Source organism: Crotalus tigris, unplaced genomic scaffold (genome assembly GCF_016545835.1).
Source record: "Crotalus tigris isolate CLP2741 ecotype Arizona unplaced genomic scaffold, ASM1654583v1 scf7180000024285.889131, whole genome shotgun sequence".
Taxonomy (NCBI): domain Eukaryota; kingdom Metazoa; phylum Chordata; class Lepidosauria; order Squamata; family Viperidae; genus Crotalus; species Crotalus tigris.
Window position 1 is genome coordinate 534,684 of NW_024100458.1, and position 20,910 is coordinate 555,593.

General features: G+C 35.9%; 3 protein-coding genes across 4 annotated transcripts in view; 2 read left to right on the plus strand and 1 right to left on the minus strand.

Moving 5' to 3' along the window:
• Positions 1-7,364, plus strand: part of KNL1 (kinetochore scaffold 1) — a 35,323-nt gene extending 27,959 nt beyond the window's left edge. For both annotated transcript variants that reach the window (XM_039323861.1, XM_039323860.1), the window contains exons 19-26: positions 531-570; positions 662-763; positions 1,716-1,816; positions 2,227-2,295; positions 2,739-2,848; positions 4,105-4,223; positions 5,473-5,595; positions 5,711-7,364. In XM_039323861.1, the coding sequence (XP_039179795.1) occupies positions 531-570; positions 662-763; positions 1,716-1,816; positions 2,227-2,295; positions 2,739-2,848; positions 4,105-4,223; positions 5,473-5,595; positions 5,711-5,849 (803 nt within the window). In that variant the 3' untranslated portion in view covers positions 5,850-7,364. The remainder of the gene's footprint in view (positions 1-530; positions 571-661; positions 764-1,715; positions 1,817-2,226; positions 2,296-2,738; positions 2,849-4,104; positions 4,224-5,472; positions 5,596-5,710) is intronic.
• CCDC32 (coiled-coil domain containing 32) overlaps positions 1-20,910 on the minus strand; it is a 120,319-nt gene that overhangs the window by 60,901 nt on the left and 38,508 nt on the right. The window lies entirely within an intron of this gene.
• Positions 9,539-20,658, plus strand: RAD51 (RAD51 recombinase). The gene is made up of 10 exons (XM_039323870.1): positions 9,539-9,868; positions 10,598-10,705; positions 11,564-11,701; positions 13,200-13,317; positions 13,973-14,064; positions 15,249-15,343; positions 15,600-15,713; positions 16,774-16,903; positions 17,484-17,605; positions 20,181-20,658. Exons 2-10 carry the CDS (start codon positions 10,619-10,621, stop codon positions 20,302-20,304), a joined length of 1,020 nt encoding a protein of 339 aa, XP_039179804.1. The 5' UTR covers positions 9,539-9,868; positions 10,598-10,618; the 3' UTR covers positions 20,305-20,658.

Below are 20,910 nucleotides of genomic sequence, written 5' to 3' on the forward strand. Positions count from 1 at the left end.
GCAAAATTAATATTTCCTTTGAAATGTTGCAGCTCTGTTGAGTTTGTGGATGGTCTATTTCCTGTTTACAGAAACTGTCATTTCACACTGTCTTCTAAAGTTCAGTTGTCTTAGCAGATCTTTCAGGATTTGCATATTTCCTCCCCCTGTCCACCCTTTAATAACCACTCAGAATATTTTTTTGCAGATGACCAGATAAACTCATATAATATGAAGTAAGGATAGGCAAGTCATTTTACTTCAGTTATTTCCCTTGGAGTGGGAAAAGTGAAATAACCTTTCTCTTTCCAAGTCCTGAAGCTGCTTAAGATATTCTTAGTATTGTGCAAAATTGGCAGCCATGAATACAATTGTATATTAGCATCATCTGCTTTTGAAGAATTGGAGAGTGGAACGAAAATTACAGCACTGTGGAAGTACCAATAACTTTATCTTGGATGGAAAAATAGAACTGGATGTGTTTAATTAGAATAAATAGCTATATTTGTATTCTATTGCCAGATTTTAAATGTATTTTTCTTCAATTTTAGAACTAGAAAATTACAAATCCCAAGAAGATAATCTTCAAAGGTAATATTTATCACCCAAATACCCCACATTTGCAACCTATAAAATATATCAGTTTTCAACACTATTTTATTCACATGTTGCATTTTTGCAGAGATCAGTCAGATCTCAGAGATCAAAAACAACAGATAATTTCTGGAATCAACCAGCTTCAAAGAGACATAAGAAGTTGCCAAGAACGTACAGAGAAATACAAGTAAGTAAATTAAAGAGGATTTTATTGTAATGCTATTCATCCTCTAATTAGAACTGTCCCCAACGTATTCTGTCCCTTTGGGAACTTAACTGTGATCACAAGATAGTCTTAATTGATAGAGAATTGTCTAAAATTTCATTTGATTATTTCATGACTACTATTCAGTCTTATTGAGGATTGACAATATAATTACCCATTTTAAAAAACTATCTGATGTTGATAAAATTGTCTAGGAAAATAAAACTCATGAGTTTTCCAATAATAGTTGAAAGAACAAGTTCTCTGTTTCGGTATTTGTGTGGGGATGTGTGTACAGGCAACTCTCTGCATGGTTTTGAAGTTAACTGACAGGGTTTATTTTATTTTATTTTTATTTTATTTATTTGTATCCTGCCTTTATTATTTTTACAAAAACAAAAGGCAGCAAACATATTCAACACACCTTCCTCTTCCTATTTTCCCCACAACACCAACCTGTGAGGTGGGTTGAACTGAGATGTTCAAGGTCACCAAAGTGACTTTCATAACAAAGATGGGCCTTGAACTCACAATCCCTCGTTTTCTAGCCCATGCCTTAACCACTAGACCAATCTAATTTGATTTAATCTTAAAATTAAAGAGACACTGATGTTGCTAGAGGTTCTCTCATAATCTGTGAAAGTCTGAGTTTTCTTCTGGAGCTTCTGCACAAGGCTTTGACTAAAGAATTCTGCTTCCTTCCTTCGTCTTCCATTTGGAACCTATTTTTTCTCGCAAAGGAAAGAAGTATTTTAAAGAAAGAAATGCGAAACTGATTAGTATTAGTAGCACCAGCAACCTAGTCTAGAAACACTTCATCACTTTTCAAAAGTGGAAAGAGCACTAATACAAATGTTGATATGTGTGCATATCTTGTCTTTCTAATGTTTTCTCTTTAATTAATCTGTGATTGTGTAATGTTTTCTTCTTGCAGCTTCTCTGAGTGGGTAATAAAGGAATGGAATGATCAGCAGGCAGTATTTACTTTCCTTTATGATTCTGTTGAGTTCACTGTGGGGTTTAAATGTCCCTCAGGTAAGCTGCAAAATAGCAGGAACTCTTACCTGCTTTCTATGGCATTTCTATAAATAATGTTTACAATTATTTGAATTTAACTGTTCATTGTGGCTATTTGGTACCACTATTTTGTGAAATTGCGTTTTTTATTGTAATGGAACATTTTGCACTAGAAGGTTGGTTGTAAATACTGAATTTGTATAACCAAGACAGCTTTAAGGTAGACGCTGATATGATCAGTTGGCTTTCCATACAAACATTCCTCAGGATCAGAAATATGCATAGGAGGATATTCAGTTTACTCATGGGTGTATAAATCCGATTCACACATCACCCTGTTCTACATATTATTTGTACACGTTACTAGAAATGGAGTACACAAACTTCACTTTGAAGATGTGTTTCACACTGTGTGTGCTTTTTTATAGATGATGCTACTTTCAAAAACAAGTTCTACCGGGAAATTGTTAGTCTGAATTTTGAATCATTATTGGATGGTAAGATTGCAATATTTTATGATCATAAGGAATTCCCAGCGCTTCATATGAAATATAATGCTGAAATGGAAAGAAATAGGAAATACAGACTGATATCAGGAATCTTTGCTTTCTAATTTTTATTTTAATTTCTTCTGCAGTATATTTTTTGCATTAGGAAAATAATAGTCAAAGATGTGGGGAAATGGAGGATTTTATAAGTACTGATAATGCATAGGTCTTTGTTAAATCTATACAAAGGAGATATGTGCATGGACTGTTAATGTTTAAAACATCTGAAATTATCTGTTATTTTATTCAATTGTTATATGCCACCCAGAGTCACTTTGCGTGAGATGGACAACCACATAAATGTGATTAATAAATAAAATAACACCAAATGATTTAAATATAACTTAATTTTTGATAATAATCTTTTTTACTTTTACTTGCTATTTTCCCAGAAACAAAAGCAGTGCCTGCTGCAAAACTAGTGCATAAGCTGATCTTTCAGTTTATTAAAAGTCAAAATTCATGGCAAGAGAAATGCTCAACAGTGTATCAACTTTCTCAGGTAAGGAACTAATTATAAGGAAGTCTAGAATTTATACACTAAAATAAAGCATGCATGACAGTAAAGCTCTTAAAACTGTCCTCAATTTTATTATTTGCTGATTCATTTTCCTGATGTTTATGGGTTGAACAAAAAAGTTAGAAATTTATAATGAAGCGTATACATTGTTGGAAAAAATCTGGATGTTACTATAATGAGTATGGGTTAGAGCAGTGGTGGCGAACCTATGGCACGGGTGCCAGAGGCGGCACTCAGAGCCCTCTCTGTGGGCACACATGCCGTTGCCCCTGCCTTGCCTTCCTCCACGACCCCCTCACCAACAGCCCCCCTGGAGGAGAGTCGCCCCCGAGCATGGCCTATGCGGAGCAGCACAGTCAAGAACATGGCATCCAGGCAGCGTAGACAAGACTCTGCCTTCACACATCATCACGCACAGTTGATGCTGCGGGGTGCGGGCAGAGGGCATGGCCGCCATGGCACTGCTGGGCTGCCTGGGCGATCTGCGGCGGGCCCTGGAGGTGGTGAGTTGCCCTGTGGGCAGGCGAGGTGGGGGCAGGGCAGGAGTAGGGGCGGGGCCAGTTTTTGGGCACTCGGTCTCTAAAAGGTTTGCCATCATTGGGTTAGAGTATTATTTTTTGGTTTAGTAGCAGTAACACTTGGCTAATTGATTGCCTTTAGTTAAAGAAGCTAAGTAATGCATTTTTTTCTTAATGTCTGCTTTATTGTTCTACATGCTGCTTTTAGAGTGCTTTTAGTATAGAACAGAGGTCTCCAACCTTTCCAGCTTTGCAAACAGGCAGTAATGGTGGTGGCAGGAGGGAGGGGATGGTTTCATGCACGCACCTGCCGCTTGCATGGCCCAATTCCCAACGGGCTGTGGACTGGTACCAGGCCACGGACTGGCGGTTGGGAGCTCCTAGTATAGAAAAGCCATACCTTTCTCTACAATACATTGAGCCATATATTACTCATAATGGATTGGTTCCAGCCACTTATTTTGCCAAGAGACAACTGCTGTCAGTTAGGAGGGAGGTAGCCAATTGTTAATTCCCAATGCCCTGCACCTCTACCACTTTCTTCCATGGATTCCAGATAATGGAGATGTTGGTGGTGAGGATGAGGATGATGAGAGGAGACTGGAGACTAGAATCACCAGAATTTTTTAAGGAAAATTTCATTTTTGACAAACCATATTTTCTAGAAAATTTATGTGTGTGTATTAGGATGTCATACTTTTGTTTTGATTGTTAAACCAGATATTGCGTGATCTGTCTCTCATGGTGAACCGCTGTCAACTTCTGGGAGAAGAGATAGAGTTTCTGAACAAATGGGGTGGAAAATTTTACTTGCTGAAGACTGAAGTGAATGACACAAAGTAAGTAATTGTTTAATCTACTTTTATTTGTATGCTTGGTGCATACAAATAATTGAAAAAAATGCCTTCCCAGTTTGTAAATATATGTTATAATCCAGCCAAATTACTCCATAGTTGTACGCTTAACTGAGAACACTGAAGTTTTACCATGGTGAATTTTAAAACGAGGGGCAGTTTCCAGGGCTGGAAACCAAGGGGCTATGAGTTCTAGTTCCTGCCTTAGGCACAAAGTCAGCCAAGTAAAAATCAGTCACTCTCCCTCAGCCTAGTACAAAGGCAATGGCAAATAATTTCTAAAAATTACAGAAATTTTTATGGTTTGTCTAGGCAATTGTCAGGAATCGTAATCCGTTTTGCTGAAGGCAGAAAAAAAAAGTTGAACAATTTTTGGTAAATAGAATTCAAGGAGCATAATAAGAAACAAAAATGCACAGTTTTCTAATATGATGTAAACTTTACAAAATGCATACAAACACAGTAAATAAAAGAACAGAGAAATATTCAAATAGTGGATTCCAGAACCAGATTAAAAGAAATATTAAACAAAATAAAAACTAAAAAGAGTTAGAACAGAAAATTTGACAAGCAACTTAAAAAAAAATACATCAAACAGGCAGATCTGACAGGGGTTTTTTAGTAGTAAAACTTGAAAGATTTTAATACTCACACAATTTATGTATGTTTATTGTGAGAAAAATATACATAAGGGTTTTTGTTAACATTTATGATAATGATAATTTGTATACCACCTCTCATTGAATTATTATGGATGGATATAATGGGATACAACAATAAAAGCACAAGTAAAACAATAATATATCAGAGTATCTGCAAGTTATATTTATTAAGGAACTTTATTAAGTTTCTGACTATTTATGTATCTACAGTTTCATACTTATTTAAAATGTCTCCAGAGATAAAGCAGAAGCAAGTAGTGGCCCTGCATAACAGTCCCAGTTTCTCATGTGGCCTTTTGGGAAAATTAATTGCCATCTCTGGTTTACATGGTGAAGTTACTGAAAATAGGCTGAATTTACTTTTATTTATTAGTTTCCATTTATCAAGTTATTAATTTAGATTCCAGTTCCCATTATTACTACATCATTTGGTTTAGATGAAAGATAGTTAGCCATGTTCACAATTTTTCATTGTAAATCCGATTGTTTCTCCCAATTATTTCACATGGGTTTGTTTGGATAGTAACATACATAACTGTTAACTTTATGTATCTGGTTTTTTTTGTATATAGTATAAGCCTTTTGTTCTCCAGTTCTATGCCTCTTGCAAAGTTTGAAGTCGAACTCTATTTATCTGCCAATTATCCAACATCTCCATTAGCTTTCACTATCCAAAAATGCACAGGCAATCTTGGGTGAGTAAAACAAAGATGAATGTCTCTGGGTAATGATATATGCTTCATTTCTGTGAAAAAGTTTAACAGAAATATTTTCTTAATCAGTTTATATATATGCATTTTCTGTTCTCAGCCACGAGGAAATTTCTGTGGTTTTGTCCAGTGTTCCAGTGGGAGCCAACTATTTGAAGAGAATGGTCAATCACATTAGTTGTAATCTACTCCAATATCCTTCAGCAATTCCAAAAAATAAAAGAGCAATTGTGCAATAGTTTGTTCTCCTAGAATACTTGGAAAAACATCAACTATCATGCACGCAGTACTAGAATTATTACATCTTTGTTTAAACTATAAAAAAGCAGAAATGGTTTGCCTTTCTTCTGTAAACTGTAGTGCAAAACTGTAATGTGGTTCCTCTATATTTTTTTATTTCTTTTCGGTATTTTTCAGTAGTGCTTTGCCCTGCCTTTTATTTCTGAGAGACTATTTTATAATAGAATAAAGTATATTGTAGTTGATGTAATTTTGAAACATACTGCAGTGAAGGGATGCTAAAACGAGCTTTTGATTCCTATCTATAAAGCACTTAAGTAATTGAATGTTGGATATAGAATACTGGATCAGTCTCCTAATCTTTTAAAAATGATCATAGGATGTAGTAAAATTTTATTCTATTATACTGACTGAGGAAAGTCTTCAGTTTCAATGAAGACAGCAGACATTATTATTAGCATGCATTTTTGTGCAGGCTCATCTTGTATCTGTAATGTTGACATTCTTACAACAAAACTTCTAGGATTTGTTCTCTTGTCTAATATTTTGTTGGTGGACAAATTATGTTTATATGTAAAATATTGCATATTTAAATGCTTTTTGATGTTTGTGTGTTTTTTAACTTTAGTATTTTGTCAAAAAGGAAAGTGTAATAAAGTTTACAACAATACTTTTACCATCTTGGTAGTGATTTAGAAATTAAAAAAACACTGCCAACACTTATATTCAACATTATCTCACTATGTTATTTCTTTATTTTATTTTGTATTTTATATTTTTTATTTTAATAAGATTAAAAAATGCTTTATATATTTTATTTTTTTAAAAAAAATCTATTCCCTCTAAATTGTGTGAATCACATTTTGTTATTTATTTAGAATGTTTCTGTTAACATTTAAAATGTTGGGTAAAGCTACCTTTATTTCACACCAATTTTATGAAAAGAAAAAATAAGATTTTGTAGAAATGCTTTTATAAGTAGAACTGAACTATGCATCCAAATCGAGAAAGGTTAACAGCATGTGTAATAGAAACATTGTGGTCCAGTATTCAATAATAGTTATACTTTTTATTATAGAAAACAAAAACTAGATTAATATAGTATAGTATAAAACTTTACTTTTTATAGATTTTGCATTTTTCTTATTCAGAATCACATCTGAAAACATAAGTAAACAAAGTTTTTTTAATTCCTTTCATCTTAAATACTTAGTATATTTTTATACACTGCTTTACTTCCTGTGTTTTCCTCTTATTCATGTCCTGTTTTTGTCTGTTTTTCTTGTATCTTTTCTATTTATTATTCCCCCATTCTGTTTTCAATAGTTTTAATTTATACTAGGATGTTACATGTCCCTAAAAATAAATCCTAATGAAAGTTAATTGACACCTATTTAATTTGAATACATTGAATATGGAAAAGCAAGGACATCAGCCTGGCAACTAAATGTAGATTAATCCACATCATTATATTTCCCATAGCTACTTAAGAGTAGCAAAAGTTGGTCCATGAAAAAATTAGAAGGAAAATCAACTTGTTTGAGCTGTAGTGTCAGGGAAGACTCCTATGCATTCCTTATACAAGAGTGTATACAACTTATACTTGAAAGCCAAAATCACAAAATTTCAGCCATGTCATGTGATCAAATGCACTGGAAAAAAGTTATGCTCAGAATAGTTGGCAATAAGAGAAAATGAGGCCACCAAAAAATGGTAGCTATACGTCATCAAAACTGACACCAGCCAGAGCATAAAACAACTGAAAGAAGCTGTACAAGAGCATATTTTTTTATATTTTATTTTCCCCTTAGTAGCCCTTTATGCACATGTTCATTTCAGCTTAATAGATAAGAATGATTTATTAAGAATGCTGTTTATCCAGAGACCAATTTATTGCAGTGGTTATTGTGTGATACTATAATGTTGATGTTATGGTGGTATACAAATATTATTTGTTAGATTGTTATTCCACCTCTCATTCAGGAGCTCAAGGTGTCCTCAAATTATAATATTTGACAATGATTGAACTTCAACTAATGAAGCAAGCGCTACTTTGCAGACTTAATGTATATAACACAATATATGTTCTACTTATTTCACTGTAGATTGCATCAGAATGTAGTCTGTATCTGCCCCCCATTCCTTTCCTGGAATGAAAGGGAGCAAGATGCCCAGGGAGAGGAGGGTGGGGGTCTTCTCTTAGTCTGTTAATTACCTGTAGAATGACAGACCCCCATTGGGGTCCTAGACCACCTGGCAGAGCCGGGTCTTCAGTCTCTTTTGGAAGGTCAAAAGAGTGAGTGTGGATCACACTTTGGGGCCATGATGTTCCAGAGGATGGAAGCCAGAAACTACAATGCCTTCTGTAATACATACTGAGTTTTACAACACATTACCAACACATATTAAGTTTGTAGTTAACAGTATACCAAGGTTTTTCAGAAGTACAATTGTGGACAGTTGTATTTTCCTACCTTAAGAAGATGGTTCATATTAAAAGAAATAATCACACACTGTATTAAGCTATAGTTTATTGAATAAATCACTATTTGTGTTTCTGCAAGATAAAACTACAAACCATAGTTATCCAGTCATAAATTCCTGGTTCAGAGTGAGCTTAAACCAGTGTTTTTTAAACCTGGCAATTTTTAAGATGTGTGGCTTTCGTCTTGCAGAATTCCCCAAGCAGCAAGCTGGCTAGAAAATTTTGGAAGTTGAAGTTCACACATCTTAAAAAGTTGCCAAACGTTGGAAAAACACTGGCTTAAGCAGAACTATATAATAAGGCAGTATGAACCAAGTTGCAACCACGTGCATTTGACAACAAATGGTTAAACACCTGCATGGGGGGGGGAGCAGGACACAAGAGTAAAATAGAAAGCCAGTTTAACGTGGGGGTGGTTAAGACATGAGGCTAGAAACCAGGAGACCGAGTTCTAATCCCACCTTAGATAAGAAAACAACTAGGTAACTTTGGGTCAGTCAGATTCAGCCCTACCCACCTCGCAGGGTGATTGCTGTGGAGAAAAATAGGAGGAAGGAATATTGTATATATTGGGTAGTTTGAATTACTTATAAAGTAATCTAAAAAAAAAAGTTAAGAGATCTAAGAAAATAACATCCTGACTTAATTCGCACTAGTTTGCTTTGTGCCACCGCCTGCCCCAATTTTCAAAGGGAAAAGATGTTCAATTAGTAGGATCTGCCGTCTATCGAAGTAACTAAATACAGGAAATGTACTTGCTTTGGTAGGGAATATCTTTTTACGGACCCATGAGCAACCCTCATTCCAAAATCTCCGTGGGTATGCAGTATTTTGGGGAAAAAAAATCTTCAAACAGACATAAACGTTGATTCTCCTCTACCGCCTACATTCTCTATTAATACATCGCGTATTAGCTTGCTTCACTTTCCCACATGTATTTTAAAAGTTTCAGGAAGTTGTACCCATCCAGATACAAGATGCATACATGAATAATCACGAAGAGAAATGTTCGGGTTGAAGTTGGCATTTTGAAAATTATGGCTCTCTACATAACCGATCTATACATCACCAATACAAGGAAAGAACCCTAATCAAAGTAAACCACAAGATAGTTTTTTTAAAAAAACCAAACACTTGGAAAGACCCCTCTTCAGCTGATCAAACAACTTTCTTCCCCTCCGCCAAGCCCACTGCGCATGCGTAAGAGGCACTTTTCTTGTTTTTAATGTCCAGCCCGCGTTCCGCGGAGACGTCTGTACGCCTGTGCGTCGGTCATGTGACCTGTGGCGGGTTAATCTGAATCTGGAGGAGGAGGAAGCGAGCGAGCGGGTCGGTCTCGAGGGCTGAAGGATCTCGGCGGCACCAGGCCTTCGAGGGGCCCGGTGGCGGCTCGATTTAGGTCTCCACGGAAGAATCGAGCTTGGTTCACTTTCCACACGGAAGGCGGCTGTTGGATGCCTTAGGTCGTCGGGAATCGACCGTCTCCCTTTGGGCCTCTCGCGGTGTCGGAAGAAGAGACTTGGGGACCCGAAGGTGTTGTTTGGGGATTTGTAAAGGGGGGGGGCTTAGTTCCGGCCAGGAATAAAACGAGGGCCGCTTATTTAATATTAGTCTCACGTTCACTCCTGTTAAATGTCAACTACGCAGTATGACAAGAAATGCGTAACATCCTACAACAAAGGTGATTAGGGGACTGGAGGTTAAAGCATATAAGGAACGGCTGCTGGAATTAGGTATGTCAAGTTTAACGAAGAGAAGGACGAGGGGGATATGATAGCTGTGTTCCAATATCTCAGGGCCTACCACAAAGAAGAGGGAGTCAAGCTATTCACCAAAGCACCTGAAGGCAGGACAAGAAGCAACGGATGGAAACTAACCAAAGAAAGAAGCAGCCTAGAACTAAGGAGAAACTTTCTGACAGAACAATTAACAACTTGCCTCCAGAAGATGTGAATGCTCCAACACTGGAAGTTTTTAAGAAGAAACTGGACAGCCATTTGTCTGAAATGGTATAGAGTTTCCTGCCTGAGCAGGGGTTGGACTAGATGACCTCCAAGGTCCCTTCCAATCTTATTATTATTATTAGTGTTTGTGTTTGTGGGTTGTCTTCCAGGTAGGATTACTTTTCAATGAAACGTATGAAAATATAGAGGCTATTAATTACCATATGGCTTATAAAATTAAAGGGTAATTTTCAAATGCTGTACACCGTTAATGTAATTTTGTGCCTTTTATTCAAACTTCAGTTTTCTCTCTTGATAGGAATATTGAATAGTTTGTACCATGGCAATGCAAATGCAATGTGATGAGAGCATAGATATCTCAACGGAGGAGGAAAGCTTTGGGCCTCAGCCTATTTCCCGTTTAGAGGTATATAACTAACATACATTAATGTGTAACTCTATTTGGAATCATGTCTACAGTCCCATCTTATATTCTTTATTGATAATTTTCAAATGTTTCATACTGTTTCAATGAAAGTTTCAATGAAACCATACTGGCTTTTTTTAAAAAAAATTTTTTGATGAAATAAAGCTCCTTGCCACCAGTACTGACAGTATAAAATATTTTACTCGACAAAAGTTAATCTATTTCTTTTTGATGCAATGTTTGAAAGAAGTTGAGAAAGGACTTAAGTGTCATCCAAATCTTTATATTTTCCAAATCTTAGTGTTATTGAAATAACTTATTTTTAATAATGTATTTTTATTTTAATAAAGATTTTATACTTTTATAATGACTGTTTTTATATATTGCTTTTACTGATTATTGTAAATTACCCAGAGTTCCTTCTGTGAAATGGGAGGCCATATAAATGTGATAGATAAATAAATCTTAAATGTATTTCTTTTTGCTTGTAAACAAAAAGAAAGATGATAGGTATTGATTCATTATGCAAAATACATTTAAAAATATTAGCTGGTTTTATTTTCAAAATCTTAGAATATATTTTTACTAAAAACTATACTTGCTAAAGAATTTAAAGCTCTGTTTTTCTTTAAATTGATGGAAATAATTGAAATGGACAAAGCTGATTATAAATGTCAGCTGCTATCTTTGCAGAGTGCAGGACCAAATCTCACAGAGTTCTGTGGAGCTCACTCTTACATTAGAATATTACGTTGTTTATGTTTGTTATCTATTTCATTTGGATCATTATATCTGATATGTATAGAACTCTTTGAATTCTACATTAAATTTGTTATATAACAGTATTTGTTTTTCTAGCAATGTGGAATAAATGCAAATGATGTGAAGAAATTGGAAGAAGCTGGTTTTCATACCGTTGAAGCTGTTGCCTATGCACCAAAGAAGGAATTGCTCAATATTAAAGGCATCAGTGAAGCTAAAGCAGATAAAATCCTGGTAATCTTGCTTAGCTTAAACATGTTCAGGATGTATGCAGATAGTCCTCGACTTAAAGCAGTTCATTTAGTGACTGTTCGAAGTTACAACAGCACTGAAAAAAGTAACATATGCCCATTTTTCACACTTATGACCGTCGCAGCATCCCCATGGTCGTGCAATTTACATTTGGATGCTTGACGACTGACTTATATTTGTGACGGTTGCAGTGTTCCGGGGTCATGTGATCACCTTTGCGACCTTCTGACAAGCAAAGTCAAGGGGGAAGCCAAATTCACTTAATAACCAGGTTGCTAATTTAACAACCACAATAATTCACGTAACAAATGTGACAAGAAAAGCTGTAAAATTCTCAAAAATTCACTTAACAAATTTCTCACTTAGCAACATAAATTCTGAGCTCAGTTGTGGTTGCTGGTCGAGGATTACCTGTATTTAGGCAATACTGAGTATTATTTGTATTATGTTATTGACTGATTGATTGGACCTACATGGCCCTATACTTCATATAATGATTCTTGGTGGCTCATAACAATCCATAAAACAGAAATGCCCTTCTCTCCATGATGTCAGATCAAGCAGCCTCCCAGCTCAACCCCATCCTAGCTTAATGTTGGGGGAGAGCCAACTTTTCACAGACCTCTAGAATAGGGGTCCCTAACCCCCAGTCCATGGACCAGTACCGGACTGCGGCATGCCAGCAACTGGGCCACACAAACAAGGAAAGCCTCATCCACAAGATGCAGGCAGCACACAAAACCATGCCCCCTGTGGGCCGCAGAAAAACCTCTCTCCATGTAACCGGTCCCTGATGTCCTAAAGGTTGGGAACCTCTGCTCTAGAAGACTAAAAGGGTAGGGATCCCTCAAATCTCACATGGGAGGCTATTCCAAAGGGCTGGGGTAGCCACCAAGAAAGAGCACCTCCAAGATCCCCATTTGGTGACAACATTTAAGAGAGAACTTGGAGCATGCTCATCCTATCACAGTGATGGCAAACCTTTTAGAGATTGAGTGCCCAAACTGCAACCCAAAACCCACTTATGCATCGTCGAGTGCCGGGTAGGTGTGGCCCATTGGATGGGCGTGGTTGCGGTGGTAACGGCAGACTGGGTGGGACTAAAAAGTTCAATCAATCAATTCCAACTTTGCAAGATCTTTTTTTTCCCCGTGAGAAGTTGATATTGATTGAAACTTTTTTTTTTTTTTTTTGCACACGGCGGTGGAGGCCTAAAGTGAAAAGGTTTTATAAAACCCTGCTGAAGGCCTAAGACTGGGGTGATGGCACGTGTGCCCACAGAGAGGGCTCTAAGTGCCGCCTCTGGCACCCGTGCCATAGGTTTGCCACCACTGTCCTATCATATACTTTTTGAAAGTGATTAATTGTAATTTTTTTAAAGGATTATGGCAAAATATGTGAGAGTTTTAACACAAGGATACAAATGAAATAACTGAGTTGTAAAATAAAATCAGTCTTTTGATTTCACTGTGATTTGCAGGCTGAAGCAGCAAAATTGGTTCCAATGGGATTCACCACAGCTACAGAATTTCATCAAAGGCGCTCAGAGATAATTCAAATTACCACCGGATCCAAGGAACTTGATAAGCTTCTTCAAGGTATAACATTTGATTTACAATTGGTCCTGAACTCATTATTATATGTTATAAATCAAAAGTGGATGGCATAAATATACATAGTGGTTTTGGATTGCTTCTCGCATTAAATATAAAAAAGCATATTTGGAGGTCTCATAAACCTTGAATTTCATATTTATATTATAGTGCTGTGCAAACTGAACACAGTGAAGTTTACTTCTGAAAAAAATAGTAAAAAATTGCTAAAAATTGTGGAGATTGTTTCCCAAGCTACTTAAAGTCTAGTTATATCTTAATTTCTCCTAAAAGAGTTGCTACAAAAATATTCTCATTCAAAAATGGAATAATAATAGCGTCCTAGTAAGGCCATATAGAAAACTTTATCTAGTTGTTGAATAATATTAAATAATTTTCATAAGAAATCAAAATAAAAAAGCTGTTGTGCAGTATGGCTTATTTAATAAATAATGTCCATCTGAATTCTGTTCATTACGCATCTTGTAACTGGAACATGTAAACGTTTTTGAATTTCAGAAGTCAATTTGTTTAATATAGAATATATTTGCAGAAATAAGAAAGATTTTCAGATCTCTAAGTTTGAATTTAAACATATGTATTTAAATGTAGGATGTCTACAGTTATTGTGATATGCCTGAAAGTTGTACTTCTTGTCCAGGTGGAATAGAAACTGGGTCAATAACAGAGATGTTTGGAGAATTTCGCACAGGAAAAACTCAGATATGTCACACACTGGCTGTAACCTGTCAAGTAAGCAACTGTGACTCCTCTTTGTGTAGTACTGTGCAGAAAAATCTTTAGAATTTATTTTATTCCATATGTTTTAATTACATGATTCTCATGACTGGGAAGATAATGCAGTAAGATTAGAATTCTGTAGTCCTTTTGACTGCGAAGGCTAAATTAGATGTTTGGTTGAAGACCCTGATTTGGAAGGTTTGGTTTCACTGAGGTGGAGAATGCTGCAGTTCTTTAAATATGCCAATTAGGCAGGACATCTTTAGATTAAGCACAAAGACATTCTAGAACAGGGGTGTCAAACTCGCAATATCATGTGATGTGTCGCGACGTATCGTGACTTTTTGCCATTGCCGGTAATGGGGTGGGCGCGGTTTCACTATGATGCATCCGGCCTGTGGGCCGGCAGTTTGACACTCCTGTTCTAGAAGCTGAAAGCTAAAAGATACTTGATAACAGATCCAGGCTTGGGAACTCGTAGGCTTGATAGATGCTCTTAAATGTTTTTTTTTATTTACAGTAAAATGGAAAATGGTTCTTAATTATTTCTACAACTATAATTTCTATTGGTAGGCCCCCTTTCCACAACAGTGGATTCATTTGCTATATCATCATTCAGCTGATGGCTCTTAGAATGAATGTAGTTTTCCTCAATTATTTGTAATGTTTTATCTGATGAAATTTGCCCCATAAAGTTCATCAAGTAAATAAATACTTGTTCTGGTATATAAGCTATACATTATTGGATGGTTTACAGATATTTTAATCGTTTGTTGCCATTTAAAGTTTATCTTAAATTAGCCTCTTCAGTTACCCCTTTCTTCATTTTCCTTTTAATAAACCTATTAATAAATCCTTTTAAGAATTACAAATAAAATAATACACTTTGGTTTGTTTGGTTATCTGTTTGCATTTCTAGAGGATAGTAAAACAACTCCCCAACATCCAAATATAATGGATTATATCCAGTGTGTGTTCACTCACGGGGCAGATTACTTCCTTATCATATACACACTTCAGATTGGCCCTAGAAGATTGGGGGATCCTCAGCATCAAATTTAGAGAAGGGATGAGTAACTGGATTGGGAGAGGATCACCTTGCATAACAATGGAAAAATGATGTGTGGAATATTCATATCATAGAAAGAAATTTTGGTTAATTCACACGTTAACTGAATTGGTCTTTTTTTCCCAAGCTCCCTATTGATCGAGGTGGTGGTGAAGGAAAGGCCATGTACATAGACACAGAAGGCACTTTTCGTCCGGAGCGTTTGCTAGCGGTGGCTGAGAGGTCTGTACTTCTATCTGGAAAGTATTGGTATTGCATCCTGAATACAGGAATTATGGAGCCATCTGTTGGCAGTATTTAAGTAACATATTTGTTTCTACACTGGTAAAATTGATCTATTTTTTCTTTATAAATATAAATGTTTTTGAAAATGTCGTGTTGTTTGCTTAGAAAATTAGTAATGTTTTATCTGGCCTAAAGGGATTGCTAAATTTTTATTCAAATCTGAGATTGTCTTTCTTCTGCTTTATTTTCCTAGATATGGTCTATCTGGTAGTGATGTACTTGATAATGTGGCTTATGCACGAGGATTTAATACAGACCATCAAACCCAGCTGCTTTATCAAGCCTCTGCTATGATGACCGAATCAAGGTAAAAAAAAAAAAAGTCAAGGAAACAGACTTTTCTTCTTTAACAAATTAAAATGTTTATATTAAAAGATATCCAATTTAGGATACGCATCATTTTATACAAATTGGAAAGATAATGACATAAAAACCTTTGGTCCTTTCACTTATAAAAGTTCTGATGATAAAATTGCCTTTCAAAATAAGCTGTAGTTTGCCTGCTTCTAGGAATCTTAGCTAAAAGCAAAACAATATGTGTTACAATAGTTCAATAGAAGCTTTGTTAACAAGTTGCATTCCTTTGATAAACAAATTGCCTAAACTCTTCATCACCATATGTTGAACTGCATGGAAGTGCCTTCTTTTATTATTGTTCCCCCTATGTCATATTTCAAGGAAATTATGGTCCTTTATTTATAGCATTTTCTGATATTAATTCTAACGTATCTGACGATATTTTTAACCAGTTATCACTGTGTTTTACCAGTATCATCCTGATAGAGCCAGTTTGGTGTTGTGATTAAAGGCAGCAGCTTAGAAACCGCGAGATAATTAATGCTAATCTTACTTAGGCATAAGCCATCTAGGTGACCTTGGATTGGTCACTTTCTCTTAACCTTAGCAAGAATGAGGCAATGGTAAACCACCTCTGAAATCTTGCCAGAAAAACTGGAGGGACTAGTCTAGGTGGTACCGAGAACTCCAAAAACTGTCTCAAAGACTCCCGCACATTATCTTGGCAAGACATGATGGAGAGCCGTACAGAGGCTGCTTGTTGTTATTGGGGCAAGCCTGCTTTACAGAACAGCTTAGTTAATGTGAAACTGAATGGATACCAAGAAGGAAATAAAAATGGTTCTCAGTGCTCAAATTGTCAGCCGGTTTGGTTTCCATTCTGGTAAGGCTGTAAATATTGCTAACATGGCTCTATCTTCCTCAGGAGGAGCAGTAAGATGTATTCCTTCTTTGGCATTTGAGGTATTCAGTCTAAAGATTGGCCAGACAAGCCACAAAAGAAAGGACGTTTGGAGAGCAAGAATTAAAATCAGTACATGAAAGTGTGTTCTCCTGCTCTTTTCTTTTAGATATGCTTTGCTGATAGTGGACAGTGCCACAGCTCTTTACCGGACAGACTACTCTGGCCGAGGGGAATTATCAGCCAGGCAGATGCATTTAGCCAGATTCCTGCGCATGTTGCTTCGACTTGCAGATGAGGTAATCATTAGTTCCACTGGCAACGTTTTGCATAAAGACCCTTGTAGCAATGTGTAATCCCAAGCCACCTGGGGATTTTTTTTTCTTTCATTCATTCATTCATTCATTATTGAAAGGGAGATTTACACTAGTAGTCCTGACAACCTAATTGCTAGTTCGTCTGGTTTTGTGCCTGCATGCTTATCCACAGTGCACCATGGGTGGGTGAATTAACTTGCACCATCTAGCAGCATTCAGATTGATGACATCATCTGAGGCCTCTTCCGCCGATCTCGCCTCATGTCCAGGCAGGCCCAGTGGCCGCTTCTGTTCTTCTCACACAGCTAGCTTTTCCCACTGAAGTGGTACCTATTTATTTAGTCACAATAATGCTTTCAAACTGCTAGTTGGCAGGGCAGGAACTACAGACAAGTGACGGGAGCTCAGTTCATCCCGTGGTACTACCAGGGCTTGAACTGCCAAAGTGTCATCTAATTTTTGATTGGCAGATCCAGTGTATTTAAGCCACTTCCACCATGCCTCTTTTTTTCCAGTTTATAACGAAGAAGCTGAAATTTATTGTATGTTTCTTTCATAATAGTTTGGTGTAGCAGTTGTGATCACAAACCAGGTGGTAGCACAAGTAGATGGAGCTGCAATGTTTGCTGCAGATCCTAAGAAACCTATTGGAGGGAATATTATTGCACATGCTTCAACAACCAGGTAGGATGGCAGATGCTAGTTTTAATTAATACAGTTTTCATGTTCTCATTTGATTGGAAATTTTGTGAACATTAGGATGAAGCTTCAATGTGATGTCAGTTTTTTGCGGAAAATGAAGCCATATTATTTCAATAGAAACTGGTGATTCGTAGTCTATTCAACTCATCTCTGAATGCTTTTTACAAAGAAAAACAATAAAAATACTTTAAATAGTTTAAAAAGCAGAATATAAAATATACTTGTCAGCCTCTTTTAAAAGGCTGCTTATTTTATAAGGCCATATTGGTTAAAAAAAAAACTCCAGGTGTGCATTACATTTGTCTTATAAAAGAAATTCAAAGAGTTTAATCAGGTGGTTGTGTTTGTGATATCAGTTGGAGAGAGCTGGTAACTACAATAACAGGTAAAAATTACAGAGAGCTACATTTTGTTTTGCAAAAGAGATTGTGATTTATAAAAATAAATTACAACAAACAGCAGATGTACAAACAGAAGTAGTACAAAACCTATAATCTTTGTGCTTCCTGTAATTCATTTCCACCACAAGGTGGCCTCAGGTCCACTCTGTCTATAGCAGGGGTTCTCAACCTTGGCAACTTTAAGACTTGTGGACTTCAACTCCCAGAATTCCTCAGCCAGCTTTGCTGGCTGAGGAATTCTGGGAGTTGAAGTCCACAAGTCTTAAAGTTGCCAAGGTTGAGAACCCCTGGTCTATAGACTTCATAGATTTCAGAGGATGTTGTAGAGATGATAGCCTCAAGAATTACAAGTATGAACAGTGGTCATAAAGTTCCCATAGGACAAAAAGGGTTACAATTTGCTTACATGGTGGAGTTGCAAAAGATCTAATTAAAAGTAATCCTGATTATGAATACTGTATAATAATTATAAGCAATTGTTACGTGATGTCTTCAAAATGTTCATTAAATATTTGGAAATGAATGGGAAGTAATTATCTGCAAGCTTTGGAGAATACAGTAATTAACTATATAGACAAGTATTTTTAATATGAGAAGTTTTTTTAAGTGCCCTGCTTACTGTCTTCAAATAGTTGAGAAATTTGACAATAAAATGTTAAATTATAAATAAAACAAGAGAAGGAAAATTAATCTATTCAGATTTTTTAACAGATTGTGTATTGGGTACTGGAATTGAATTCACATTATGAAGACATTGAAAACATTTGCCCCCTTTTTCAGTGTACAAAAGAGCTGAACCAGAGCTCTTTTGTCATAGAGCAAGATGAAATTAACCAAACACACGCATACACATATTTCCTGTTGACTGAAAGAAATCCTTTCATGAACTCCAAATAAATTTTCCTTTCTAGGCTGGATGGAGTCCTGAATAGCAACTTTCCTTTTAGGGGCTGAGATTCACTGTAAACTTTTTTGGCAGATTCCCACATGATTGATTACTGTTGAGAGAAGCCGATATCCATAGTCCCTACAGTCAGCATGATTTAAAAGAAGTTACAATTTAAGATTATATCAAATGTTGTTTTTCTTCTATGAAAACATTTTATCCAACCTTATCCAACCCTCAACATAAGTCATAGGAAAGTTTGCAAGTCTCCATCGTTTTCCCATTTGAAGAAACCTACCCTAAGTAACAGATTCCATGAATGGTAAAAGAAACGAAGCCAAAGCTTATTGATCAAGAACAGGCGGAATAATAACTGTGATTCTTTGGACCTGATTATATTCTATAATGGACTTCCAATGTGTACCTTCTAGAACAGGGGTTCTCAACCTTGGCAACTTTAAGACTTGTGGACTTCAACTGGCTGAGGAATTCTGGGAGTTGAAGTCCACAAGTCTTAAAGTTGCCAAGGTTGAGAACCCCTGTTCTAGAAGTATAAAGCTAAATTTCAATGTTCAGCTACTAACATGATGAAGAAAATTACCCTACAAATTTGTCATAATGATATATTGTAAAATAGTAGTTGAAAGCAAAAAAAGTTGTATATTTAATATGAATATGCATATTTGTAAGTTGCAATATAAGTTCTTATGTGGACATTATTATGATTTAATAGAAGGCTACTTATTCAGTCACTTCTTTAGCCCTTCCAGATATTCAAACACGCATGAGTATTTTGGATAATACTGTGCTCTGCTGTTGATGTTCTCGGCACATCAGTGTGCTGTGGGCAATTCAGGTCAAATGCACGACTTCCTGTAGGGAACCAACTTTATTTGACTGATGTCAGTGGGACAATACTTAACTGGAGCACTTGTGAGGAGTAAGAGAAAGGAGCAAAAAATACAAGAGACTAGTGTTCGGCATTGGATTTGGTTATGTAACTCTGTATTAACAAAGATGAAATAGGATTTTTTTCTGTTTGTCACAATAGCCTTTTCCTTTAACTCACCTACTTATTCTACCTGACCGTTTTATTTGAGTTTCCAATAATACATAATGGATGAGGAAAACCTTAAAACACCAATAATTAATTGAAAATTGCCCAGAATATTCTCTGGTTGATAGAATGGAATATAAGTTGAATAAATGTCTAATGTTTTATTTAATCGTTACTTTTTATTTTAATAACTGTATTAATTTGTCTGCTTAGGCTTTATTTGAGAAAAGGTCGTGGTGAAACTAGGATATGCAAGATATACGATTCGCCTTGCCTCCCTGAAGCAGAAGCCATGTTTGCTATTAATGCTGATGGAATAGGAGATGCTAAAGACTGAAGAACTTGTCTCTTTGATTTATGGTGCAAGACTGGGCCAAAGAGGCATTTTTTTCCATATTATCCTGTTCTTCATGAAACTTCTGATATAGTACCAGAAGAAACAATCATAAATCGTTATTGTGGAAAACTCCTGGACTTTCTAAAACATATCTGATAACTTACTAAGATCTTGTTGTTTAGTGCAATAGAATAGTGACAACTCTGAGAAACAACATTTGCAGAATTTATGTAGTTTATGGATATATATCAAGTGTGAACATTCAACACTTTATGATTTTTTATGACTGAAACCAAAATAAAAATGGAAGAAATTTGTTCAGTAAAAGAACTATCTAATAAAATTAAAGCAGGATTTGTTGTATTTTGGAAATTTTGTTTTTCAAGGACAAACTAGAAGTTGTATTTTTATACATATACATATATATATGTATGTGTGTGTGTGTATGTATATATATATATATATATATATATATATATATATATATATATATATATATATATATATATATATAGGTCTTTGGTTGTTCGGGTTTTCTAGATTTTACGCGGGAGAAAACCCGAACAACCAAAGACCTATATACAAATACCCGCGAAAACCTCAGAA